Here is a 21,816-nt window from a genome sequence, read left to right on the forward strand (position 1 = left end):
TTGATGGGCTGATAATGATGTATGGCGCACTGTCTTCTCTTTGATCATTACCATCACTGACAGTGTTGCTGCTGCTCTCATGGTTGCTCAATATCTCATGTGCATGGTGATATATACGTGCAAAAGGGTTACATTGAGCAAGCATGACCGAAAGCTTCCTAATAATCTCAGGATCAAGGTTGCTGTTTTGTGCTTGTCTTCTTTTAGTGGCATAGGAAGGATCACATATATATAGCTGGGCGTAGGAAGGCTCATTGCCTTCAGTTGAAGTCAAGGGGCCTTGACGGTGGCAAAGTGCGCCATGGATCTGGAAGGCGTTTAATCCACCTCTATTGTTATTGTTGTTGCTGTTGTTGCTGGCACGATCTTCAGGCGAAACAATATCGCAACCCAACGAAGTAAAGGCAAAAGCAGTGCTGTACTGGAGAAGGTTGTCCTTAAAGTGACGACCTTGAGTGTCCGTACATAATAGTGTGTTATGTGTTATGTGTTATTCTTGTCACTTTTTATTTATTGGAAATAATGCAAAAATATACAAATGTATGTCTCTTTTAACCAAATGTTTGACTGATTCTTCCTCCACGCCTGGCTCTACTAAGACGCCATTCGTTGGGCTTTTCATATCGATTATAGAGTGGCTAAAATAAAAAAGTATGAGAAATGTAGGATAAACAAAGATTGTCTACTTACTTCAATCTTTTCTTGCTTTTTACGTTTAGAAATCTTATTTGCATCTGCAATCTTGAAGAAAGTGGGCGCTGCTTCGGTTAACCATTTTGGATCAATAGCAGTGACTTCACGCATATATTCTTTAGAGGTAAACACAATTTCATGATAAATTACCCTATGTTTTATATTAGTACTGCATGATTGCTATTATATCTTGTGTACATACCATTCGGGACCCTTATTAAATAATGCACTTGAGGGATGGATATAAACAGGTGTCCCTTCAAGCAATGTCTTGTATCCTTCCTGAGGGTCCTTTTTAGCAGCGTTTCTAAAGTATCCTGATACTAATGCTTTGCACACCTTTGTGTAATTACGACCACAGGACACAATATCATGACGATATCTATTATATAAATGTGAATGATATTCATTAACAAAAAAAAAAAATTTAAACTTACCTATCCATAATACCAAGCAGCTGCTTTCTCACATCTTGTGCACGCTTCATACTACGTTGCTGAATGTAATTCTCATAGCACCATGGAGTAGAAAACTTGCTATTCTTCCAACCATTGTAAACTGTTAACAATGTTAAATGATCACCTTCTGGTTGATGGAATTTAGCCTTCTTTTGATCTGCCTGAGCTTGCTTCTCTTTGGGTCTATAAAACACATTTTGAGCAGTCAACATGGCAACAATGGTCAAAATTTCTTCGGAACAGCCCAAGTCAACAGACTGAATAAGCATCTTTGACAATTGGGGTTCCAGAGGGAACTCTGCCATTTTACGACCAAGACGTGTCAAGAGACCTTCATCATCTAACGCTTGAAGAGCATAAAGTTGTTCAAGTGCTTGGATTAAATTGTTTTCTGGTGGAGGATCCATAAAATCGAAGTGAAGTAGATCATTAATTCCCATTGCCTTGAGAGTAAGCACGGTCATAGACAAGTTGAGCAGTTGAATTTCAGGAATCGTATTGGGTAGCATTTCATTACGATAAGCAGTCTCTGTGTAAAGTCTGTAGCATTTGCCTGGACCAGTACGTCCAGCACGACCAGCACGTTGTCTAGCAGCTGCCTGTGAAATAGGAACCACTACCAATGAATCCATGCCAAGTTTGGCGTCCCATTTGTTTTGCTTAACAAAGCCAGGATCAATGACATAATAGATACCATCAATAGTGATTGAGGTTTCAGCAATGTTGGTCGCAATCACTACTTTACGACTTCCAGGAGGCGCTGGGTCAAAGATACGGGATTGCATTTCGGATGGCAAAGCACTATAGACTGGGAGGATAATCAATTCTGGGACGTCGTTGCCTAGCGCTTTCATACGCTCATATAGGATTTCTGCTGCAGTATCGATTTCTTCCTGACCTGTCAAGAATAAAAGAATATCTCCTGGTGGCTCTGAAAGATGAATCTGCATGACAGTAATAAGTGCAGCGTCCAAGTAGTCTGATTCAGGATCTTTTGTATATAAAACTTCTACTGGGTAAGTACGGCCAGGAATAGTAAAAATAGGACAGTTGTTGAAGTAGGTAGCAAATTTGTCAGCATCTAATGTTGCAGAGGTAATAATAAGCTTTAAATCAGGTCTCCTCTTTGCCGCTCCTATAATGAAGAGCTGTTAGCTTATATACTATAATACATCTAGTGTTTCATACTCTTTAGTAAACCAAAAAGTACATCTGTCGATATTGTTCTTTCGTGTGCTTCATCAAGGATAATTACAGAGTATTGCGACATCATAGGATCAATCAAGCACTCTCTGAGCAACATACCGTCTGTCATGTATTTGATACGCGTTTCTGGGCTTGTGCAGTCTTCAAAACGAATAGTGTATCCTACTTCCTGCCCTACACGACAGCCCACTTCTTCTGCTACACGTTTAGCTACTGACATGGCTGCTACACGACGAGGCTGTGTACAGCCGATACGCCCGTTATTAGCAAATCCTTCTTCAGCCAAATACTGTGTCATTTGTGTCGTTTTTCCAGAACCTGTGTCTCCTACGACGACTAACATTTGATTCTATATAAATAACTATTAGCTTTTCCCCCTTTCAATTTCCCATTTGCACTACGCTTTACCTCTCGTACGGCATTGATAAGATCTGTACGAAGCTTAAACACTGGAAGAGATTCTCTTTGCTCCTGGATTGACAAGTTGGTGACTCTACCAAAGCTAGTTGCACTATTGAATGTCGCTTTTTTCCATTCAGAAATACGTTCTGGTCTTCCAGTACCTTTGGCGTCCTGAGCAAACTGTCTTCCGGCAGGTCCAGCCATAGGATCAAGCCAAGGAGTCGTAACATCTTGAGGCACAGCATCGACTTCTTGCTGCTGCTGCTGCTGTCTCAATTCTCTTCGTTCTTTTGCCAATGAAGCTCCTGCCAAGGCTGAACGGTTCAAGGTACCATCAGGAATCTTGACAACTTTAACAGGACTTAAATCTAATGATCGCTTTGTTTGGCCTCTCAAGAAAGGAGGTTCTTCCTCACGCACTTCCACATCAATCTCTTCTTCTGGCTCGATACTTCCATTAAAATCAAGGTCTTCATTTAATTCTGGATAATCTGCTGGATCTACAACGCCAGATGCAATAAGCTGCTTTAATTCCCAGCGTTCTGGAGATGACATTCTCTTGATAGATCTAGAAGGCACATCCTCTACCATGATACCTCCTCTTGCATGACTTGGTGCCTGCAACGAAGAAGGACGGTCTGGATTACGTGTTCTCTCGGCTTCTCTAGATCTTCTTCTGCTATCTCTACGACTAGGTGATCGAGAACGTGATCTGTAGCGTCGACCTGGACTTGATCTTCGAGATGAACGGTGATGTTTTCTCTGGTATCTATCATTTGGTGATGGACTTCTCTCATGTCGACGTTTGCTTGAAGAGTTAATTCCCTGCAACTGTGCCATCATATCGTCAGCCACTTCCATATCCTCTTCTCTCTTTTTTTGCCATTCTGGATCGTCTTGAACAGCTAAGCCGGGGAATGTCTTTGCTTTTTCGTCTGCGCTGGCTTCGGTCGTATTGACCCTTTTGTTTTTAGGTTTCATCGTTTTGATGATTCTGTCCAAATTTTCAATAAAGGATTCGGGAAAGTCAGCATCAGCATCTTTAAGCGATTGTTTAAAGGTTGAAAGAGAGCCGTTAGATTGATCGTGCAAATGAATGATGAATTCAGCTATTGTGAAAATAAGTAAAATAAGGATAATAAAGCAATAAACAACTTTCATACCCAAGACTTTTTCATGTAATCCTGTGTGATTGTAGAGTTCACTAACAACTTTTTGTACAAGTGATAAATGCTCTAATTGTTCTAATTCCTCCATTGCTTAAGAAAAGAAGAAAAAAACGTATAAACTGGGGAAGTTTTATATTGCGGACTTTTATTTTTGACGTTAGCTGCGAGAAAAAAAAGGTTCAATCAGATGCAAGCAATCACAGTTGGAAATAATGAAGATATCAACAATAGTTGCTTAGAATTTACATGAATTAAGCGAATGAATATATCGAATGTATGTAATCTGTAGATCATATTTTGAGGAAAAGATATTGTACTAGTCAAAAACTTTACTATTATTGCTAACGCGCCACATTTACTCAGTAACTCCAAACATAATAAACTTGATTTTATATATAATCACATCCTTTTAATAGGTTGCCACTTTTTATTTGATAAAAGGATACATATGCTTTTAATCATCTTCATGGCAGCAAGTCCAACAGTTTCCATTAAGAGTAGGTGTCCAGTGTTCAGGACAATAGAATATTCTAGGATTGCAAACTCCCAAGCAGACAGTAGTTTTACTGTCGAGAGTTCCGACATCAGAGGAATCACCAGAGGCAGTATCCCTTATGTGAGCACCTTCAATAGTAGACTTGATCATAAGAGAGCCAAGGGCAAAGAGAACAGCAGATAAGACTTTCATTTTTTACTTGATATTTGATAAACAGTAAAGTAATGAATAGTGATAGAAAATACCATGCCCCTATTTATATTCAAAAGGATGTAGCATGTCTCAGTTTTCAATTAAGTAAGCAAGTACCTTTTGCCATAACCTTGCAGAAGTTCTCTATACATAACGTTATACGATCCAATCAGAGACACTGTAGAACGCCACTATAGCCTTAAGAATTGCCGTGGTTGCAGTAATCACAAGCAGAAAAGGACAGCTGACAAAAGGAAAATGGACGGGTTAGAAATATCTTGCAGCTAAATTATGCGAACCCAACGATTGTTGGTAACGGAGGCATAGGGTTACATGTTGCCTAATTTGTTTAGTATCATAAATTGTAAAGAAAACAATATAATTATCAGTAAAAATTAATCAAAAGAAGTTCTTCTAGTTTATTGAATTCTTTGTCATACCTTTATGAGCTTATGAAACGTCGTCTTGACTTTCTTTTGAATGGATTGTCGGGATAGTTAAAGTGTGCAATGGAAGTTATCAAAGATGAGGATAAACATATTACTAACCGACATACAAGCCGTGGAAAAGCATAGTAGTTTAATAGATATTTACCATAAGTGGAATGATAGACAACTTGATAGATAGACAGATGGACTTGGCATACATATTGTATATATCTGATATAGCTTTATATCTCAATCTCATTACTTTCATCTTTTATTTCATTCTCGTTATGTCGCCCAATTGCAATATCATCATGATCATTTTAAAGAATATATTCGGCGCTCTCAATGGTATTTTTCAAAGTAAAATTAGATGGTAGAAATTCTTCTTCAGTTCTCCACTCGTGCCACCTATCAGCAGCTCAATGCTGGTGTTATTCTCGGCAAAAGAGAACTGCAACTCGATCATTCTTTCACGTTTGATGACATAAATCACAAGGTACTTACGCTTCCCCACTGGCTCTTGGCTATCTACTCTTTTCTCAAATAGCAAAAAGTCTTGTAAACAAAGTTCATTTTCTTGCTGTCTGTTTAAAACCTTACCAGAGCAGCATTTTTTTATGCTTTGACAATGTCCAGCGTCTCAGTAGAATAAACTCTAGTGTCTTCAGCTGACCCTCACAAATGACCTATATGTCGTTCAGACCCTTCCTCTGTCTCACATGGATCCAACGTATAGCCTTTCCTAGTCTGCGTCAATATTTCTGTACAGTGAAACACCTGTTTTGTAATAACATCGCGGATATATACATATTCGGAAATAGCAAGTGTTAAATGTCAATTCCGTTTATGGAACTAAATTCAACGATAATGAACTTTGTTAAACAATATTATCAATCAGTGACCCATACTTACTATTACAACAGTGTTGGCTTTAGGCAATATTAAGTAAACATCAAAAGCATTGGTTGGTATCTTGATTTCAGCTACTTCGGAAACTTCACAGTACATGCTTTGATTATTTTCAAACTCTTTTCTCTGAAAATAATTACTCATCAGCACATCATTGAAAAAAAAAAACCTCATTGAGAATCGTGTTCCAATATGAAAGAGACAAATGTTTTCTGTTTGTAAACTGTTTATGTTTTAACTATGAAAGGTGTTACAAGTTGTTTACTTTACTGGCTACGCAGCATTCGTTAAGTAGTTTTTCACTGTTCCTTCGATGAGCAAGTTGTTTGCACACGTTCATATTGTAGCATGCATGATCTTCGGGTAACCTGTGCCTACTGCAATACTTTGCTTGACAGTAATTGCAGTCTCCAATAATTTTAACATAGGCACTTGTACATAGTTCTAAAGAGCATCGCACTAGAAAAAAAGTGTAATTTTATAACCAGAAAGAGATTAGAAGAAAAAAAGTATAGATTGTTTTTATTAGAGTAGTTAACCTTTTGTAATATGTTGATACTTCCTCTTCTTTCCGTTACTCTTTTCATCTTCGGAGTCGTCAAGAGTCTTGCGACAGACTTGCCGACTAAAGAACTTTCTGGTCTTCTCAGTATTATCGTCTACATCTGTCAATGTGATCGTGTCGTTTTCCAAGTTGAGAATCAAGAATGAACCTTTACCATTATTTAGAGGATTAGGGTAAGAGGAACCGCCTTTGAGAGGAGTAGCCATTTGTAAGGTAGATCCAATGCGTATGTCATAATCGCGCAAGTTATATCTATTCTTGAGCATTCTTCCGTGGAAAGAAAGTGAATAATCGGGATCGGATATATTTAATTTTTCATTGATCTTTTGCTTGATAGTATCAATGCTTTCAAATGATTCAACGTTCAATATAATGACTGATCTAAATACTGTGGTAACAAAAATTTGCATTTTATAGTAGTGAATAATGTTGATTTATATATAAAAAAAGAAGAAAAAAAGAAGAGTATAGGAAAATACATGAGGTTTTGGATAATTTATGCCCTTGTTTTCCTCGCTTAATTACCTAGCTTTTATTGTCATTTCTTGGTTGTTATTATCACAAGTGTGCAATTGCATCTATACCTGTATACATGCTTACTGTCAAGCTTTGTGGCTGTCTAACAGCTAACTACTATACATAACACAATCAATGAAACGACTTTATATGACAATTGATGCAGCCTTAAGTGAGCCACGTTAGTTCCAGTTTTGACTAACTGCTTCTAATTTTCCGATTAGCTATTACTTCTTCAAAGCATTAAGCCTACGCTATTTGATGTGTAAGTAGATTATCCTATCTAATCAATGCAAGGTTATGCTGCAGCATATGACTGCATAAAAAAAGATTTGACAGGCTCTAACCAAGAAATAAATCTTGGTTTAACTTGTTTTGCTCAACGGTGCATCCAGTAACAGTTTAAACTTGAGCCGATCAATCAGTTTATAATAATACATTTAGTCTAAATAGCAATTGAAATCTCCCTGCCTATAAAATGTTGTTAGATGATTTCCCCTTTGCAGCTTTTCAACTCCTCTTTTTCTTTTGCATATTTTGAATATAATAGATTATATATTGGATTTTCTCTAGGTTCGGCCTGGGATGTTTACATCGCTTCTCCTTGACATGAATGTACAATAAAAATAATCGATTTGAAAAAATTTATATTTGAAGAGCTACGCGCATAACGCAAAATCTAAGGGCGCCGTCAAGTGACATATATATATGAGAATCAATGGTTGTCTGTATAAGACTTTTTTTATACAGAAAGATCCTAAACACACGTGTGAAAGAGAGTACAGCAAGCATCTCCAAGACAACACATGATGCGTTGTATTATACAACTACAAATGATGATATGCAAAGGCTTGTACTAAATTCTGTAATGTAAACACATCGTCATAAGGATGCTAAATAAGAACTTTACTGAAAATGTCAATGATGGATGATAAACCATTTAACCCTACGTAAAGACAATCACTATTAGTATGGCAAAAACAGTATGAGTAAATTGAGAAGAAAAAAGGAGTAAAAAGGAAAAAAGAGATATATATGCAGCCCTTATTTTTCCTTTTGGCTAAGCTTATACAAATGTATTATATATGCATATATAAACATGCATGTAGCAAGCTCCAAGGTAAATGCTTCCCTTTTTTTGCGAGATGCTAATAATCAATAAGAACTCGTAAATATATGAGTAAATCAGCTTTTTATTGAGTTACATAAAGTCTTGAATGAGCATATATCTGTATGTGTTATGTATAGATTCTTGCCCACAAAGTTCAATGCTGAGGAGCAAGAGAGAAAAGAAACGAGTGTACCTTCTTTTTTTTTACAGGTTGTTCTATAAAAGGTGAAATCTTCGGTCCGTAATGTCCGTCTCTTTCACTCAAGACCAGTTTTCTGACCTTGACCATTGATAACAGAATCGAAATCAAGGGTATCAAAACCAGCTTCGTCATGGCGAATGCATACAAGAAAGTTTGCTTCAAGCAGCTGATCTCCAATCTCTTGATCTGTTTGCTGCGAAAGTAAGCGTGGCCAAAGATGAAAGGATTCTTTTAAAAATGTCATGGTATTATTGATTCTATCTATAACACACTAGATGTCACTGTTTAGTATCACCCTTAGGCTATAGTGATAGGAGTACCTTTTCTAGGCATAGCTTGTCAAATAGAGGCAAACTGATTGATTTATATGGATTATGAAGGTTTAGACAGTATTCAGAGAAATGAACTCTACTTTGATTCTTCAAGACGTTAGCAAAAACGAACCTCATTCAGCGACTAGCTTACACTCTCGATCTTGAAGGTGATTGATTCTAATGTTTGAGTCCAAATGATAGTCGAGGGTATATCATCCTTGTGGGTATAGTCATAATGAAGCGAACAATTTGAAGATTTGATGAGCATAATATAACGAATAAATGAGACAAGAGAAAGTGTCTCAATTCAAGGCACACATCCGTATTTATACAGATGCTTCGGCCCGTTGTGGGATGAATGGAGATGTCGAACCAAATATAGAAAGTGATACTAAAATCAATTTGAACAATATGTCATCGGATATAGGTCATGTATATGGATATCCGGAAAAGATTATGGCATCTACTGTCCCGTGAAGCGGATTTTCGAAATTCAGTATCAATAAGCATGGCCCATTTTTTCTAAAAAATCTTTTTGCCTCCAAAAAAGGCAATATCATTACCTCGATCGCTGTCAAAGAAATCATGAGCCCCGATTCTTTGCGAAAATGTGAGAACATCAGTAAAGAAGTATAATTTGCCTCTAACGCTTCTGCGGCTTCTGATATATCATCATACGGTAATTCACAATCTATTCAATTTATGAATTACAGTGAGAAACCTTTCTTGAAAGGATATGCTCCTAGCTCCTTATTGATCGACATCACCAACTGCTACCGATCGTTTATTTTTTCGGGCTTTGCTATTTGCACACCTACACGGCACTATGTACAACACTGAATATAAGAGAAGTATATGTCGGTGAGTCTGTGATAACCTCTTTATTAAAATTATGACGAGAGAAGGCTCATTATTACAGGATTATTACATGAATTAACCATGGCCAATTAGAATTAAGTATGACGCGTCTATAAGAATAACCTATTTTGCTGTCAGTCTTTTTTGTTGATCTTTCTCAAGTAATTTTTTACAACAAGATGAAGTATTTATAAGATAACTACAGCAGGTGTGCTGTACAAATAGCAAATTTTCCAAAACTGTAACGCGTTTTGCTAATGATAAACAAGCATATTGGATTTATCTGTGATGTTTATCTAATAAGAGCAAAAAAAAAAAAAGTTTCAACAATTTTTCTACAAGACATTCTGATATCATTGCCATGAAGCAGTAAATATCAGAGGTAATTACACATCTAATAGTCCAAATCGATCACCTTCCTCGTGCCACTTAATATATTTTTTAGTCTCTCAAGAAGAACAACTGAGTAAGCTACATACTTAGAGTAGAATGTTCTAACTAACGTTCAATTAAATTATCATTGTTATCTTTTACAAGGTGTGGGATAAACACTAAAACCTCCTTTGGAAGCAAGGGTAAAAATATTGAGGCAGCTGTTTATGAGGAATTGAAATGCTAACACTGGTGGGAAGAGTGTAACAATTTACGCCCCAGTAGAGTAGGAGAAGGAGGAATTTTCTGAGCATGATATAGGTTGTTGAACTCGTGTAGGATGGTGCATACTATGGCCAATGATTGTGTCAGTAGAATAAGGTTTGTGAGGATCATACCTGATAAATGAGAAGCTTGTTCAAGAGGAAGAGTATAGGGTCCGTTATGGAATCAGGTAGGTCTAAGCGACGCTACATTTGGAGACATTGAATGACATGTTTGGTAAAGGAACTGGGAAATGCGTCGTGGATAGGTAGCCAAGACGCCAACGCACATATCAACTTCTTTCTAATGTTGTCATTGGTAGTCGTGTATCTAATTAGGCATCAAGGGATTATGCAATGCTAATATCACAAAATATAATAGGAAGGGTAAACCATGGCATGTTATAGAAGCCTTAATCAATTTCGATGAGTATCTGCATGTAAATTACTGGCTTGACTCGATCGACTGTCTTCAAACAATATAGTCAACGCGTAGAACAGAACTTTGGTTGTATACTCAGAAACAGCAGGAGACATGATATTCTTGACTTTAGATCTGAATCGCCAGAGATGTTCAAACCAATTATGCTATATCTATGTCAAGCTAACATGAAGCATTAGTATTTGATTCCATTCCACTATATAAGCATGTATGCATTAAATTGATGTTTAAAAACAATGGTGTTTTGTATAAGTAAAATGGGAGGCAGTTGCCAAAAAGAAAGATGTATAGAGTAGCTTTTTATTATAGTCTCCATGAACAAAAAAAGGAATGAATGTTTACTACACTGTGATCATTTGTATTTTAAAAACTGGGAATTTAGAATTTCTAAAGTCAAAGAGAGTTAGCATTGATCTCGATTTATGATTATCTCTTCTTACCCAATCGTCAGGTATCTTTTGTGCCCATCTGAATTTCTCAATCAATGTCTTGCTAAACACCTTTTCTAAAGGAATATTATACTTTCTACACCATGCAACAGATATACGTGGATCAATGTAGTTTAGCTTGGAAGTATTTAGCGCAATCTGTTTGTTCTCTTCTTTATCTGTCGCTTGGACCTTGGTAGCTGCAATACGCTCATCAATTTTTTCAATCCTAACGATCAATTTGTCGGCTGTCATCAAACTCTTGGGTTCAATCGTGGCTGCTTTGCGTTCTTTTGCAAACGTGTCTAGGAGGGCATCAGCCGCCTTCAAGCTTTTTGTCAATTCTGACTCTTCCAACTCTGGCTCTCCTTTTGCAGCTAATTTTTCATTTTGCTTTTGGAAACGCGACTTGATTCTCTCTTTTTCCTTTTTCACTAAATCTGCCTCATGTTGTATCATCCATTCTTCTTCTAAATCTGATTCGGGATCGGCATATTTTGGATTTTTCTTCATCTTGGGATCCGCAGCATAAAGTGTCTTTCGGAGCTTCATTCTTTGGTACTTTAATGCACGGATGCGATCCTCGATTTTGGAAATTTGTTGTTCATGATTCTTGGAGGCCGTCCTCTGGTGATTACACAAGACGGCTACTTCACGATTTGCGCGGTTATAAGATAGTAACTTGTCATGAATACTGTCGTCAGGATTTGTCATTTTGTCTAATTGTTGTTGAAAAGTAATGGAGGCATTATAAGTACGGAACACTTTGGCAGATAAACCCTTCATGTAGTTGTTCAAGTGTTTGTTTAATCCATTTGGCTATATTATTCATCTTAACACACGTTATATTTTATGAAAAAAAAAAGAGACTTACTGTCAAGCGATCAAAAATCATGTGTCCAGGCCCAACCTGCTTTTTGAAGAGCTTGATGTTCTTGAATACTTGAGCATCAACTTCGACGGTATTTTGATATCGAATAGAATCTTTACCCAGGAAATCAAAATGAAGGGTGTTTGGTGGTTCCAATTCAATGTGTTCATAACGAAGTGAGCAACAGCCAACTGTATCTGCTTCGTCCTCGCCCTTTTCATTACCAGCTCTTAAAGCTAATCTGTCAATTAAATACATGGCTGTGGCTCTTTGTCGGATTTCACTGACTTTGTCCTTTAATTCCTTGGTGTAGTTCTCACGAATAGCAGCCACGCAATTCTTAAACCTGGTTAATACAAGAAAGACAACCTGTACTTCACACACATACCTTGAGCTCTCTAGCCTTTTCAAACTTTTTCATATCGCTCTGCCCTTTCCAAGCAGAAGTAGCAGCCAAAAAGACATACTTGATATTACCATTTACGTTTTCTTTCCAAGTGGCTAGCCAGGTAGCTGTTTGATCATGCACGATACCACCCCACTTGTGGCCTTTGGGAGGTTCAGGTATTTTGGCACCCTTTCCCAAATTCAACGTCACTTGCTCAGGTTGAACACGCATCTTCAATTTGCCAGTCTTTGGATGATTGCCTCTACCACGGAATAACTCTGGCGGTTCAATTTTGAAATTACCAACTTTTTCTCTACGTCCATCAACGATAGCCGTCTGATAAGGTTCTTCTATTTTTTTCTTTTCCTCTTTGAGTCTCTATTGAATGCAAGATGACGTATGAATGTTAAATGTTTACATTCTACCTCTGTCGATCATTACCTGCTTTTCTTCCTTGGACATTTGCTTCTTGGCTTCTTTGTCCCGTTGAAGTTTTTCCCAAATGGGTCTGAAGTCACACTTGTTAAAATCTGTGATTTTTGGGTTCTAGAAGGATGTAAAAAAATCAGGATCCGATGACATAAAAAAACAAATAAAAGAATTATACACTTACGCTTGGATCTTTTTGAAGAACTTCCAACCAGTCATTAAAGAAATTTTTTTGAAACACAGGGTTCTGAGCGTGTTCACTTTCCAATATGTTTGCGAAAAAGGTAGCTACTTCTTCAGCTTCAGGACTAAGCGCAATTGGTTTTCCGTCATACTTCATTTTTACACCATGAGGAACATAATCAGGAGGAAACATGACGCCGTTATGCTCAAGGGTAGTCCATTTGATAGAATCATCCTCTTGAATACCACTTTGGTCTTGTTCTTCCCACCATTTATAGATATCCTCTTCTTCTTCTTCTTCCTTTTTCGCCTTTTTCTTTGCCTTTGTATTTTTAGTACTTGTACTTGCTGATTTTTCTAAGGGTCTTTTCTTCGATGGTATATCAATCTCCATTGGTTCTGGCTTAACTTTTTCTTCCTTGGTCTATATGCGTAATAAATCAGAATTAAAAGTGGAACAAAATATTAATATTATTCCTTACTGATATACCATGATCACCATTTATTTCTTTCTTTACAGGCGAAAGTTTACCATTGGCTTTCTTTTGAAGTCGTTGAGAAAGAGGTATATCGTCCTCATCATCGCTGTCCTCTGTCTTTATAGGTGATTTTTTCATTCTTTGAGCCAAAGGAATATCATCCTCGTCATCGCTATCCTCTGCATTTGCAGGAGATCCCTTCAAGCTACTCTCACCGTTCATTTGTTCATCCTTTTCAACGCGTGGTTCAGAAAGAGAAGGATTCGATTGATTTTCCACTACAATGTGTTACAATCAAGCATTCCCCTGATTAAAAAACACATTGCTTTACCTTTTACTCTTTGAGCAAGGGGAATTTCATCATCGCTCAATACAGCGCTCATAATTGATTTAATAAAGGAGAAAAAAAAAGACTTTGTAATTTTTTAAAATTTGGTTTTATATATAAAACAGCCGAAGAGCAATTTAAAACTCCCTTGTTTGACTTGCTTTTTTTTTTGAATGGAAATAAAAGACGAACTCTCATTGGATAATTATGAAATATGATTAGAATAACAAAAGGTGAACCTTTTTAAAAAAAGACATGATGTAGCCTATTGAATATATTAAAGTTGAGCATTGGGTTATATGAACAAGAAAGAAAGAAAGGGGGGGAGGACTTGTGAAGCAATATATGTTCATGTTTAACATTTTGATTTTACGCATCAAAATAAAACAAATTATATCCCCGATGGTTATTTTTGTGTAGCCAATAAAAATTCATTTGATATTTTTAAACATTATTCAACGTAGCAGAGTCATAAAGTGTTGGCTCTAATTCTAATCAGTTATCAAGAAAACTCATACAGCGTTTTTTATTCATTCTTGGCTGTATTTCTTTGTTACATTTGGTAGTTTATCTTGGTAGCTTCTCTTTAATTCAGTTGCACTTTGGACCAAAATAACTCTATTAGACTCAGAAAAGGAAAGTATGGAAGGAGAAGACTTGTAACAGTGGTCTTTTTACCATATTCTTAAAGTGTTAAACTTGAGATTAAGACGATTTAGACAATATTTAAACAATTTATATTGAGACAATTTAATCACTCTTGCGAGCGAAAACCGTGCTTAATACGACCATAAAAGTGTGAAAGGTAGCATACCGAAATAGTGTCTTCATCCATATTCTGTTAGTTGAAGAGATATACAACGCCCATAACAACAGAGAGAAGCCAGTTTATAATGTCTCACTCTGAGATAACATGAAGCTTTTTGGCTTTTTTTTTATGTTGCCCTCGGATGATCGTTTGATTTGCTCACTTTTAATAAGGTCATCAAAAGCCAGTTTTATTTTTGCAACCTTCAAAGAAACTAAGGAAGACATATTTCTTTATGATGGTACTACTCTGTTTGTCAGGTTATCATCTATCTTAAACGCATAACATTTAATGCTGGACTTCATCTTAGACCAGAACTCCTCAATAAGATTAAGAAATGGTGAATATGGTGGTACAAACATATATGTCCTCTACCCTCAATAAGTTCCTTTACAGATGCCGGTGAATAGATATGCGCATTACCCATAGATAGTAGCTCTTCATTAATTTCCTCTGATACTTGCTGAAACTGTATTTCTTTGCACACTATTTCCAGAAAGAGATGTAGCGCTGGCTTGTCGCTTTTTTGTATAAATTGTATTATAAAAAATGCAAAAATGCGACTTTACTTTCTGAAAGACTGTATCTTTGATCGTAATTGCTGGTGGTCCTCTGCCTAGTTTGGGTTTTTGTTGGTTTCTTTCTTTGCGACATCCCGTTATTGACCAAATTAATAAATTCTATACAATTTAGTCATCAATATAGACTCTGCATGTATTCCTTTTTAGGCTTTTAAGAAGAGGATATGAGAGAGGTTACCAAGGATCACTTTCAGAGGATGAGCGTTACAGCCCTTTTCCCAATACTGGGGACAGAAAATTTCAATCATTCAAGCAAAAAAAAGTGCAGCCTTAGTACTTCAGAGTGTCAAGCTCTGATATAAAGATGTCTTTGTGCTCTCTCTTCATGCTTAAAGGGTCCGTTTTTTTAAAGTTGATGAAAAAATGAAGGTAAGCAAACGGATGAGCCAATCAATTTCAGTAAACTGAGCTACTTCGAAAAATCAATCACTATTGAATCTTAGTTCTTGGATCGGCCCGTGATTCACCTTGTCCACGAGTAAATTCTGCCAAGCGCCCTACTATATAAGATAAATCAGACTTTCCTGCCCAGTCGATCATTGACTGGTATATTTCACTCTATGTATTCTCCATCAGAATTGTCCATCAAGTACTCCTGGCCGAGTGGTCAAGCCGTTGAAAACAACAAAGTCAGTTTCTGAGTACTGACAGCGTCTCGAAGAGTGCTTCGAAACTTAAAGACTCTGCTGGCTAGGCAGCCAATGCTTGATCTCCTCCAGAATCAGATAGAAGATGCAGACGCTTATTACAAGGACATCATTGCGAGGTCTAACGGCCAATATAGAGAATCTAGAATCGATCGCAAAACGAAAGGAATCACCTTGGCACAACTATGTAGTGGTGGAAAGTTTGGATGGTAGAGTTACAGGCGCCAGAACTTAAGCAAAAGGCTTTCTTCGAAACCATGGCACCAGCCCACCCGGAGCACTATACTCTTCTTCCATATTATTCGGGTATTGTTGAGACTATTGGAGAACACATGACTTGAGTGCGCATCCAGCCCCGTGCGAATTCCCCCGACTTTGTGCTTGAGTACGGCGATAGGAGCCTTGGGTGACGGCAGCATTCTGTTCTACATCTTACAGGAGATTCGGGGTTCGGAAGAAGGTTATGATTTCCGCTTGCGACTCCTATTCCCTGTCGCAGTACCTCAAGTGTTCTTTGACGAGCATACCGAACAGTTTGCGGTTGAATTCAGGAGCTTTATCAACACAGCGTTTGCGTGGAACCAAAAGCAGTCTAATTCTACATGATTACCAATGTGACATAATTCTAAATGCTTTATTAACAAGCACTAATTTGGTTCGATCCATTTGACCCCAATCGGCTAACTTGAGTCGATTGTATTTTGGAGAATAAACGTAAAGCAACTGATCTTTCCTGAATCAAATCGTTCTCAATTATAAAGAAACATGCTGATATGTTTATTTTCTAACTTTCTATAAGATACTTTACTGTGTATGATAAAATTATTATAAAGACTATGTCAAAGAGCGCCTCCAGGCTCATTATGCAAAAGAGTATTGTAAAAGGAATGGGTATCGAAGCATTATTTATGACCAAAGAATCTGATTATATTGCCTTTTTTGTTTAAGTTAAAACACTGTGGGTTTCTTACTTTCAGAATATCATTTCAACAAACACACCTATGATCTACACTTGTACCTTCTTTGTTTCAGGAAATATCGGCATTTCCTTCAAAAAGAGTACTCATGGAAACTACCCCAGCTAGCATCATGTGAGAGTTTATAACTTTTTGAGGGTTAATCACTAAATCATCAGAACAAACCATGTTGGTATAAATAATATCATATAAAAGGATTGAAGTCTATGTAGTTGATATCCTATCATACTAATTTTGCTTCTTTTGCCATCAATAGCTGTTTCTAGCTTTTGTCTACATTGAGCAGCCAATAGCACCAATAGAAGTGAAGGGTAATGTATAAACTTTAAGGAACATGCTGAAAGAAAGAATAAAAAGCTAACCAGTTGTGGCAAAGGCCTTTTGACTTCAAAAGCTACATTATATCATCATATAAGGTATTCTGCCTTTCTATGCCTAAGGATATCTCAATGAGCCTTAGTTCATAGTCATATGCACATAGGCAAAGACGTGCTATTGAAACGCACAAGCCAATAGAAGACCGCCTTGACTGCTATCGGAACGCATTAGCCAATAGAAGGTCACGATTTGAATAATCGACCGTCAATGCTTCAAAGTATTTCCTTTACAGATACTCCTTGCTTTTTTTCTCTCTGTGAAGATGCTTTGGCCTTGGCTTTGTTCCATCCTTTAGAGGACTGGACACGCTCTTTGTTCACACTGTAACCCTAGTACGATCATGCTGGTGATTCAAGTGACTTGCAGATTTCTGGGCTGGCTACACTTGTGTGATTAACCGCTTTGCCCGTTATCTGTGAACAGAGAAATGCTCTCTAAGTGTGGCTACTCGAATAAATGCTTATGCTGATGCTAGGCGGTATCGAACCAAATACAGCTACCTACTGGCAGTCTGCCAATCCAGACTTATCTGGGAGTGTTCAACTTGTACTTTCTAGGTTTTTCAGATGTATAAGTTCAGTCCTAATACATCACCCCTTTTAAAAGGTATATATACTATTGACATTCAGTATATATCTTCTTTTTTGGGATCATATGTACTCTTACCTTCCCGTGTTTGATCCTGTTAATCAAGACTTTATTGTCTTGAGAACTGAAAGGAGTACGCTTTTATTATAAATAAATGTAAATGACAAAAAGTTGATTAATAAATGACGCGTTTTTATTATTCATTATCTGTGTGTGTTTATGTGAGTGAGTGAGATGATTTGACAATAACATCAATCATGCACATTATTAAGAATATAAAACAGTCTTGACACTATACTCTCCTTATTTTCTTATATTCCTTTCCAAGGCAATATGTAAATAATCGTTATACGTAGCTGTATGCACATCTACCTTTCATCACAGGGCTTTAACCTGAAATGAAACGATTGAAAATTTAGTTGAAAAATAATCAGACCTTTGCTGTACTAGTCAACCCTTGTTGTTTTTTGTTTGAATGGCGGTCAAAGAATGAAACTGGGTGCTTTGCCCCATTCCGTTCAATCTGTTGGCATAAACAGGAAACAAGCTTTCATCGGCTATTTGATAGATCAGTTTGTTACAATTGTTGTCAAGCATAGCATAAAGTTAAAAGGTGTATAGAATAAACTGTAAAGCTTGATCTCTAATTCTTTTACGGATTTTTGTATATGCATCGTTAAGTTTGAATAAGTAAGCAGCTTGTGAGCATGCCCATAGTTCAGATTAATCGTTTTAAATTAGAATAAATACATACATACTAAAGAGAAGAAGAAGTACAATCGTTTAGAAGATGAATCTGCGTTTAATTAGCTTTTATAAAATTAGATGAAGCAGATCTAGATGTAATCTCAAGGATATGATAATTCATTTATTATACAAAACTCATTGATGAAAGAGAAAGAGAAAAAAAAAACTTTCTAGACGCTTTATCAATCAAAGGGATCAGCAAGAGTAGGCCAATTGGGTAAATAACGTCTATCAACGAGTGGCCATACTTGATTTGGATCATATAGTTCAATGAATTGCTGGTCCATTGATCTTGATTTTGGGTGAGAGAATCTTCTATATTCATCAAATATTGATGTATGGCTCCAATTTTGTAGTTTTCGTAAACAACCTACTAGGCAACCAGTACGATGCTAAAATAGTGATGAGATATCCTTTCTTTCTCTCTCTATATATTGACAGTACCTTTCCCTTATTGCAATGTATAAGAATCGGGTGGTTTCTTTTATCTAATAGGGCTGCTAATGCTGCGCTTATTTTATCTTCAGGTACTATAATTAAATGTGAGAGGGGGATAAAATGATTTTGGTAGATAAAAAGAACTTACTTTGTACAAATGGTTCCTATAGCAAAAATCAATTAGTAACCATAGAAAACAGACAAAAAAGAGTATTATACCTTGTTGCCTGCAATGCCAAACTGTAGAAATTTGATATTATGTTCTTGTAAAAATTTCATATTTTGTTCTGGGTATTCTTCTAGAATGAGTGTTCTAATGAAATGAGTTTACTTGCTTCATTTATGTTTAAATGATATTTACAAGACACTTTTTAGTTTTAACTTTTCCAAGAATTTATAATGCTTCTTTTTTGGAAATGATGAGCGATAAATGTGTTCACAGACCATGTTGAAGTTTTCTGGTGGTATCAGTGCTTCTTCAAAGTCATTGTCGTCTTGTATTTGAAATGAATCTAATGCAGACCAGTTGGCATCTGTTAGAGGTTTAGGGACTATGGTCGTTGTCGTTGTTATTGCTGCTGTTGTTTCTTGATCTTTGTTATTTTCTGTCATTTCCAAATGTTTAAAAAGAGAAAGAAAAATTGAACCAATGATTGGCTGTCATTGGCTGTCATTTACCAAAAGGTCAATACTATACACTAAATTTTGATAACTTTTACTAGACATAAAAGGATAATACAAGCTTAGATGCATGGTCTGAGTGATATGAATTCATAAGGTAACATATATCTTGGAATTTAAACAAGGCTATTTGGAATAGCTTTCTCGTTGATAGCCAATTAAAGTGTAATTGTTATTGATCTTATACTGTGTACCAATAGTTTCTAAAGAAGGTGTATATATTTTATATCAGCAACTGTATCTAATATATGCTACTATGAATGAGAGCTTTAATTTATTTCTATCCGAATGGTCAGATCTTGTAAATATTTCCTTGTGTTTATGCAATTGACGATTCTTGACAGCAAAGCCCTTTATTAAATGTATCCACTGACAAGCAATGAGCCAAAAAGCCCAACAAATTAGGAATACTTGAGCCTATTGACTTTACACCAAATATTCAGCGAGGTTAATATATATTTTAGTAAAGATATCATGTTTTTTCCTAGGAGATTCTTTTTTTTTTGCCAGATCCTCCTTCACGTATTGAAGGAGAGCAAAGAAGAGCGAGCTAGACGTTGATGCTATGACGTCAAGTGTTTACTTGTTTCATTACTTTTGTTAAGTGGAAATCATTACCAAGAGATGGTTTGAGATATGTGGAAATGTTTTTTTTAACTGGAGAGATTAAGGCAATAAGTTAGATAAGATATTGATGATAACAAATGCATCAATGCCATATCTTTGTAAAAAAAGAAGTAAGGTAGCATTTGAGCATATGCTTGTCATCTTTTTATAAGCCCTTTCTTTTCTTAATCCCCCAACTGAAAGCAGGTCTTTATAGTAATGGGTTAAACAGAGCAGAAACCAAAGAGTTACCATAAAAGGATTATTTTTAAAGCAAGCAATTGTTACAAAAGCTTATTAAATAAACTTGTTTCTTTTTTTTCTATTTTTTTTTTATTATTATTATTTTATTAATCTACAGCCAAAATGACGACTCGATACCAAAAAGTAAGGGCAATAAATAATAATAACAGAAAATAACTCATGGTTAAACATAGCTTGCTTCTCATGAAGAAGATGAGGACTTTGTTGCTAGTAGTAGTAGTACTAATAACAACAATTCAACACAGCCATCGCAACAACGTTCTGCACAAACACAACAATTAAACGACTTACAAGATACCTTTGGAGAAACATTTGATGAAGAAGACGAAGAGCATTCAGCTGTGACCGATAGACTGCTTCACAGCAATAATGATAACAACAACAATAATAACAATAGCCATATATCAATACCAGTGCCACAATCTTCTTCTTCATCACATCATACAAGTGGCCCAGCCATATTACCCGTATCAACAGATGGTGTCTTTTCCAATATCTCAGCCAAACCAGAATCTGATAGTAAAAAGTTAGAAGAAACACCTCCTGTAAGTCAGCCCTAATTTTTAAAGAAAATATATAAACTAATATCATGACTAGACGTATGAAGAGGCAGCAGCAGATGCAACACCACCTTATTGGCAAACAACAATCATTGCACCAGCCGGGATGGGTGATATTGTGCTAGTAGAAGGGATGCCAGTAGGAAATATATTTGCTTTCTTCTGGAACTTGTTGAGTAAGGAAGGACATTTATAATGTATTTAATGAAAACTCACACGCAATTGTCTAAAGTATCCGCAAGCTTTCAATTTGTTGGATTCATGCTCACTTATCTATTACACACATCTCATGCATCCAAGGTAACTAAAAGATAGAGCCTAAAGGATAATCACTCATCTTGTTTTTATTTCGCAGCAAGGATCACGGGCAGGTCTTGGCGTCTCACTTGTTCAAACAGGATTTTATATTCGAAGTCGTAAGTTACACAACTTTAAGTAACAAATGATATTAATCTATTTGATATAGGAGGCACATTAGAAGATGATGACTATTACTATAGTAGTAATGGTGAATCCCAAGACAAAAATAACGAGAACCAGCTTGATGGTATGGATGCAGATATCATTGCATACTTGCTTATGATCATTGGCTGGTTTATCATTATACGTTCAATAGCAGATTATTTTAGAGCAAAGCAAATGGAAAAGATTATTCGTTCTGAACCAAACCCTGAAGCTATTGTGTAAAAGGAAATAAATCGAAGGCGTTTTTGACCTGAAATTTAATCTGAGTGAACAAATGTTTTCAAAGACAGGACGCAAAATGACTCAGAGAATCTCATTCAAGCCACTATTTTTAATTAAATAGCTTGCTTTATCTTTTTTTTTTTTAATTCTTC

General features: G+C 36.4%; 5 protein-coding genes across 5 annotated transcripts; 1 reads left to right on the top strand and 4 right to left on the bottom strand.

The window, feature by feature from the left end:
• Positions 1 to 482: 482 nt before the first annotated feature.
• On the bottom strand, positions 483 to 2,291 carry RHIMIDRAFT_11587 (P-loop containing nucleoside triphosphate hydrolase protein). The gene is made up of 3 exons (XM_023605321.1): positions 1,131 to 2,291; positions 896 to 1,075; positions 483 to 844 (listed from the first exon to the last, which is right to left on the bottom strand). The coding sequence occupies exons 1-3, from the start codon at positions 2,099 to 2,101 to the stop codon at positions 628 to 630; spliced, it is 1,368 nt and encodes a 455-aa protein (XP_023471445.1). The 5' UTR covers positions 2,102 to 2,291; the 3' UTR covers positions 483 to 627.
• A 2,091-nt stretch (positions 2,292 to 4,382) lies between these two features.
• RHIMIDRAFT_233159 (uncharacterized protein) lies at positions 4,383 to 6,928 on the bottom strand (the record flags this gene model as incomplete). The annotated part of the gene is made up of 3 exons (XM_023607898.1): positions 4,383 to 4,565; positions 6,219 to 6,412; positions 6,493 to 6,928. 3 exons carry the CDS (start codon positions 6,926 to 6,928, stop codon positions 4,383 to 4,385), a joined length of 813 nt encoding a protein of 270 aa, XP_023471446.1.
• A 3,932-nt stretch (positions 6,929 to 10,860) lies between these two features.
• RHIMIDRAFT_254707 (uncharacterized protein) lies at positions 10,861 to 13,770 on the bottom strand. The gene is made up of 7 exons (XM_023611112.1): positions 13,378 to 13,770; positions 12,897 to 13,319; positions 12,725 to 12,829; positions 12,284 to 12,661; positions 11,899 to 12,234; positions 11,037 to 11,843; positions 10,861 to 10,983 (listed from the first exon to the last, which is right to left on the bottom strand). The coding sequence occupies exons 1-7, from the start codon at positions 13,594 to 13,596 to the stop codon at positions 10,975 to 10,977; spliced, it is 2,277 nt and encodes a 758-aa protein (XP_023471447.1). The 5' UTR covers positions 13,597 to 13,770; the 3' UTR covers positions 10,861 to 10,974.
• Positions 13,771 to 18,406: 4,636 nt separating this feature from the next.
• Positions 18,407 to 19,530, bottom strand: RHIMIDRAFT_221993 (uncharacterized protein). The gene is made up of 5 exons (XM_023607451.1): positions 19,228 to 19,530; positions 19,086 to 19,179; positions 19,015 to 19,030; positions 18,873 to 18,958; positions 18,407 to 18,820 (listed from the first exon to the last, which is right to left on the bottom strand). The coding sequence occupies exons 1-5, from the start codon at positions 19,476 to 19,478 to the stop codon at positions 18,611 to 18,613; spliced, it is 657 nt and encodes a 218-aa protein (XP_023471448.1). The 5' UTR covers positions 19,479 to 19,530; the 3' UTR covers positions 18,407 to 18,610.
• Positions 19,531 to 20,519: 989 nt separating this feature from the next.
• Positions 20,520 to 21,664, top strand: RHIMIDRAFT_243766 (uncharacterized protein; the record flags this gene model as incomplete). The annotated part of the gene is made up of 6 exons (XM_023609977.1): positions 20,520 to 20,540; positions 20,591 to 20,962; positions 21,015 to 21,153; positions 21,210 to 21,277; positions 21,333 to 21,393; positions 21,444 to 21,664. The coding sequence occupies 6 exons, from the start codon at positions 20,520 to 20,522 to the stop codon at positions 21,662 to 21,664; spliced, it is 882 nt and encodes a 293-aa protein (XP_023471449.1).
• Positions 21,665 to 21,816: the final 152 nt, after the last annotated feature.

This window comes from Rhizopus microsporus (genome assembly GCF_002708625.1).
Source record: "Rhizopus microsporus ATCC 52813 unplaced genomic scaffold scaffold_1, whole genome shotgun sequence".
NCBI lineage: Eukaryota > Fungi > Mucoromycota > Mucoromycetes > Mucorales > Rhizopodaceae > Rhizopus > Rhizopus microsporus.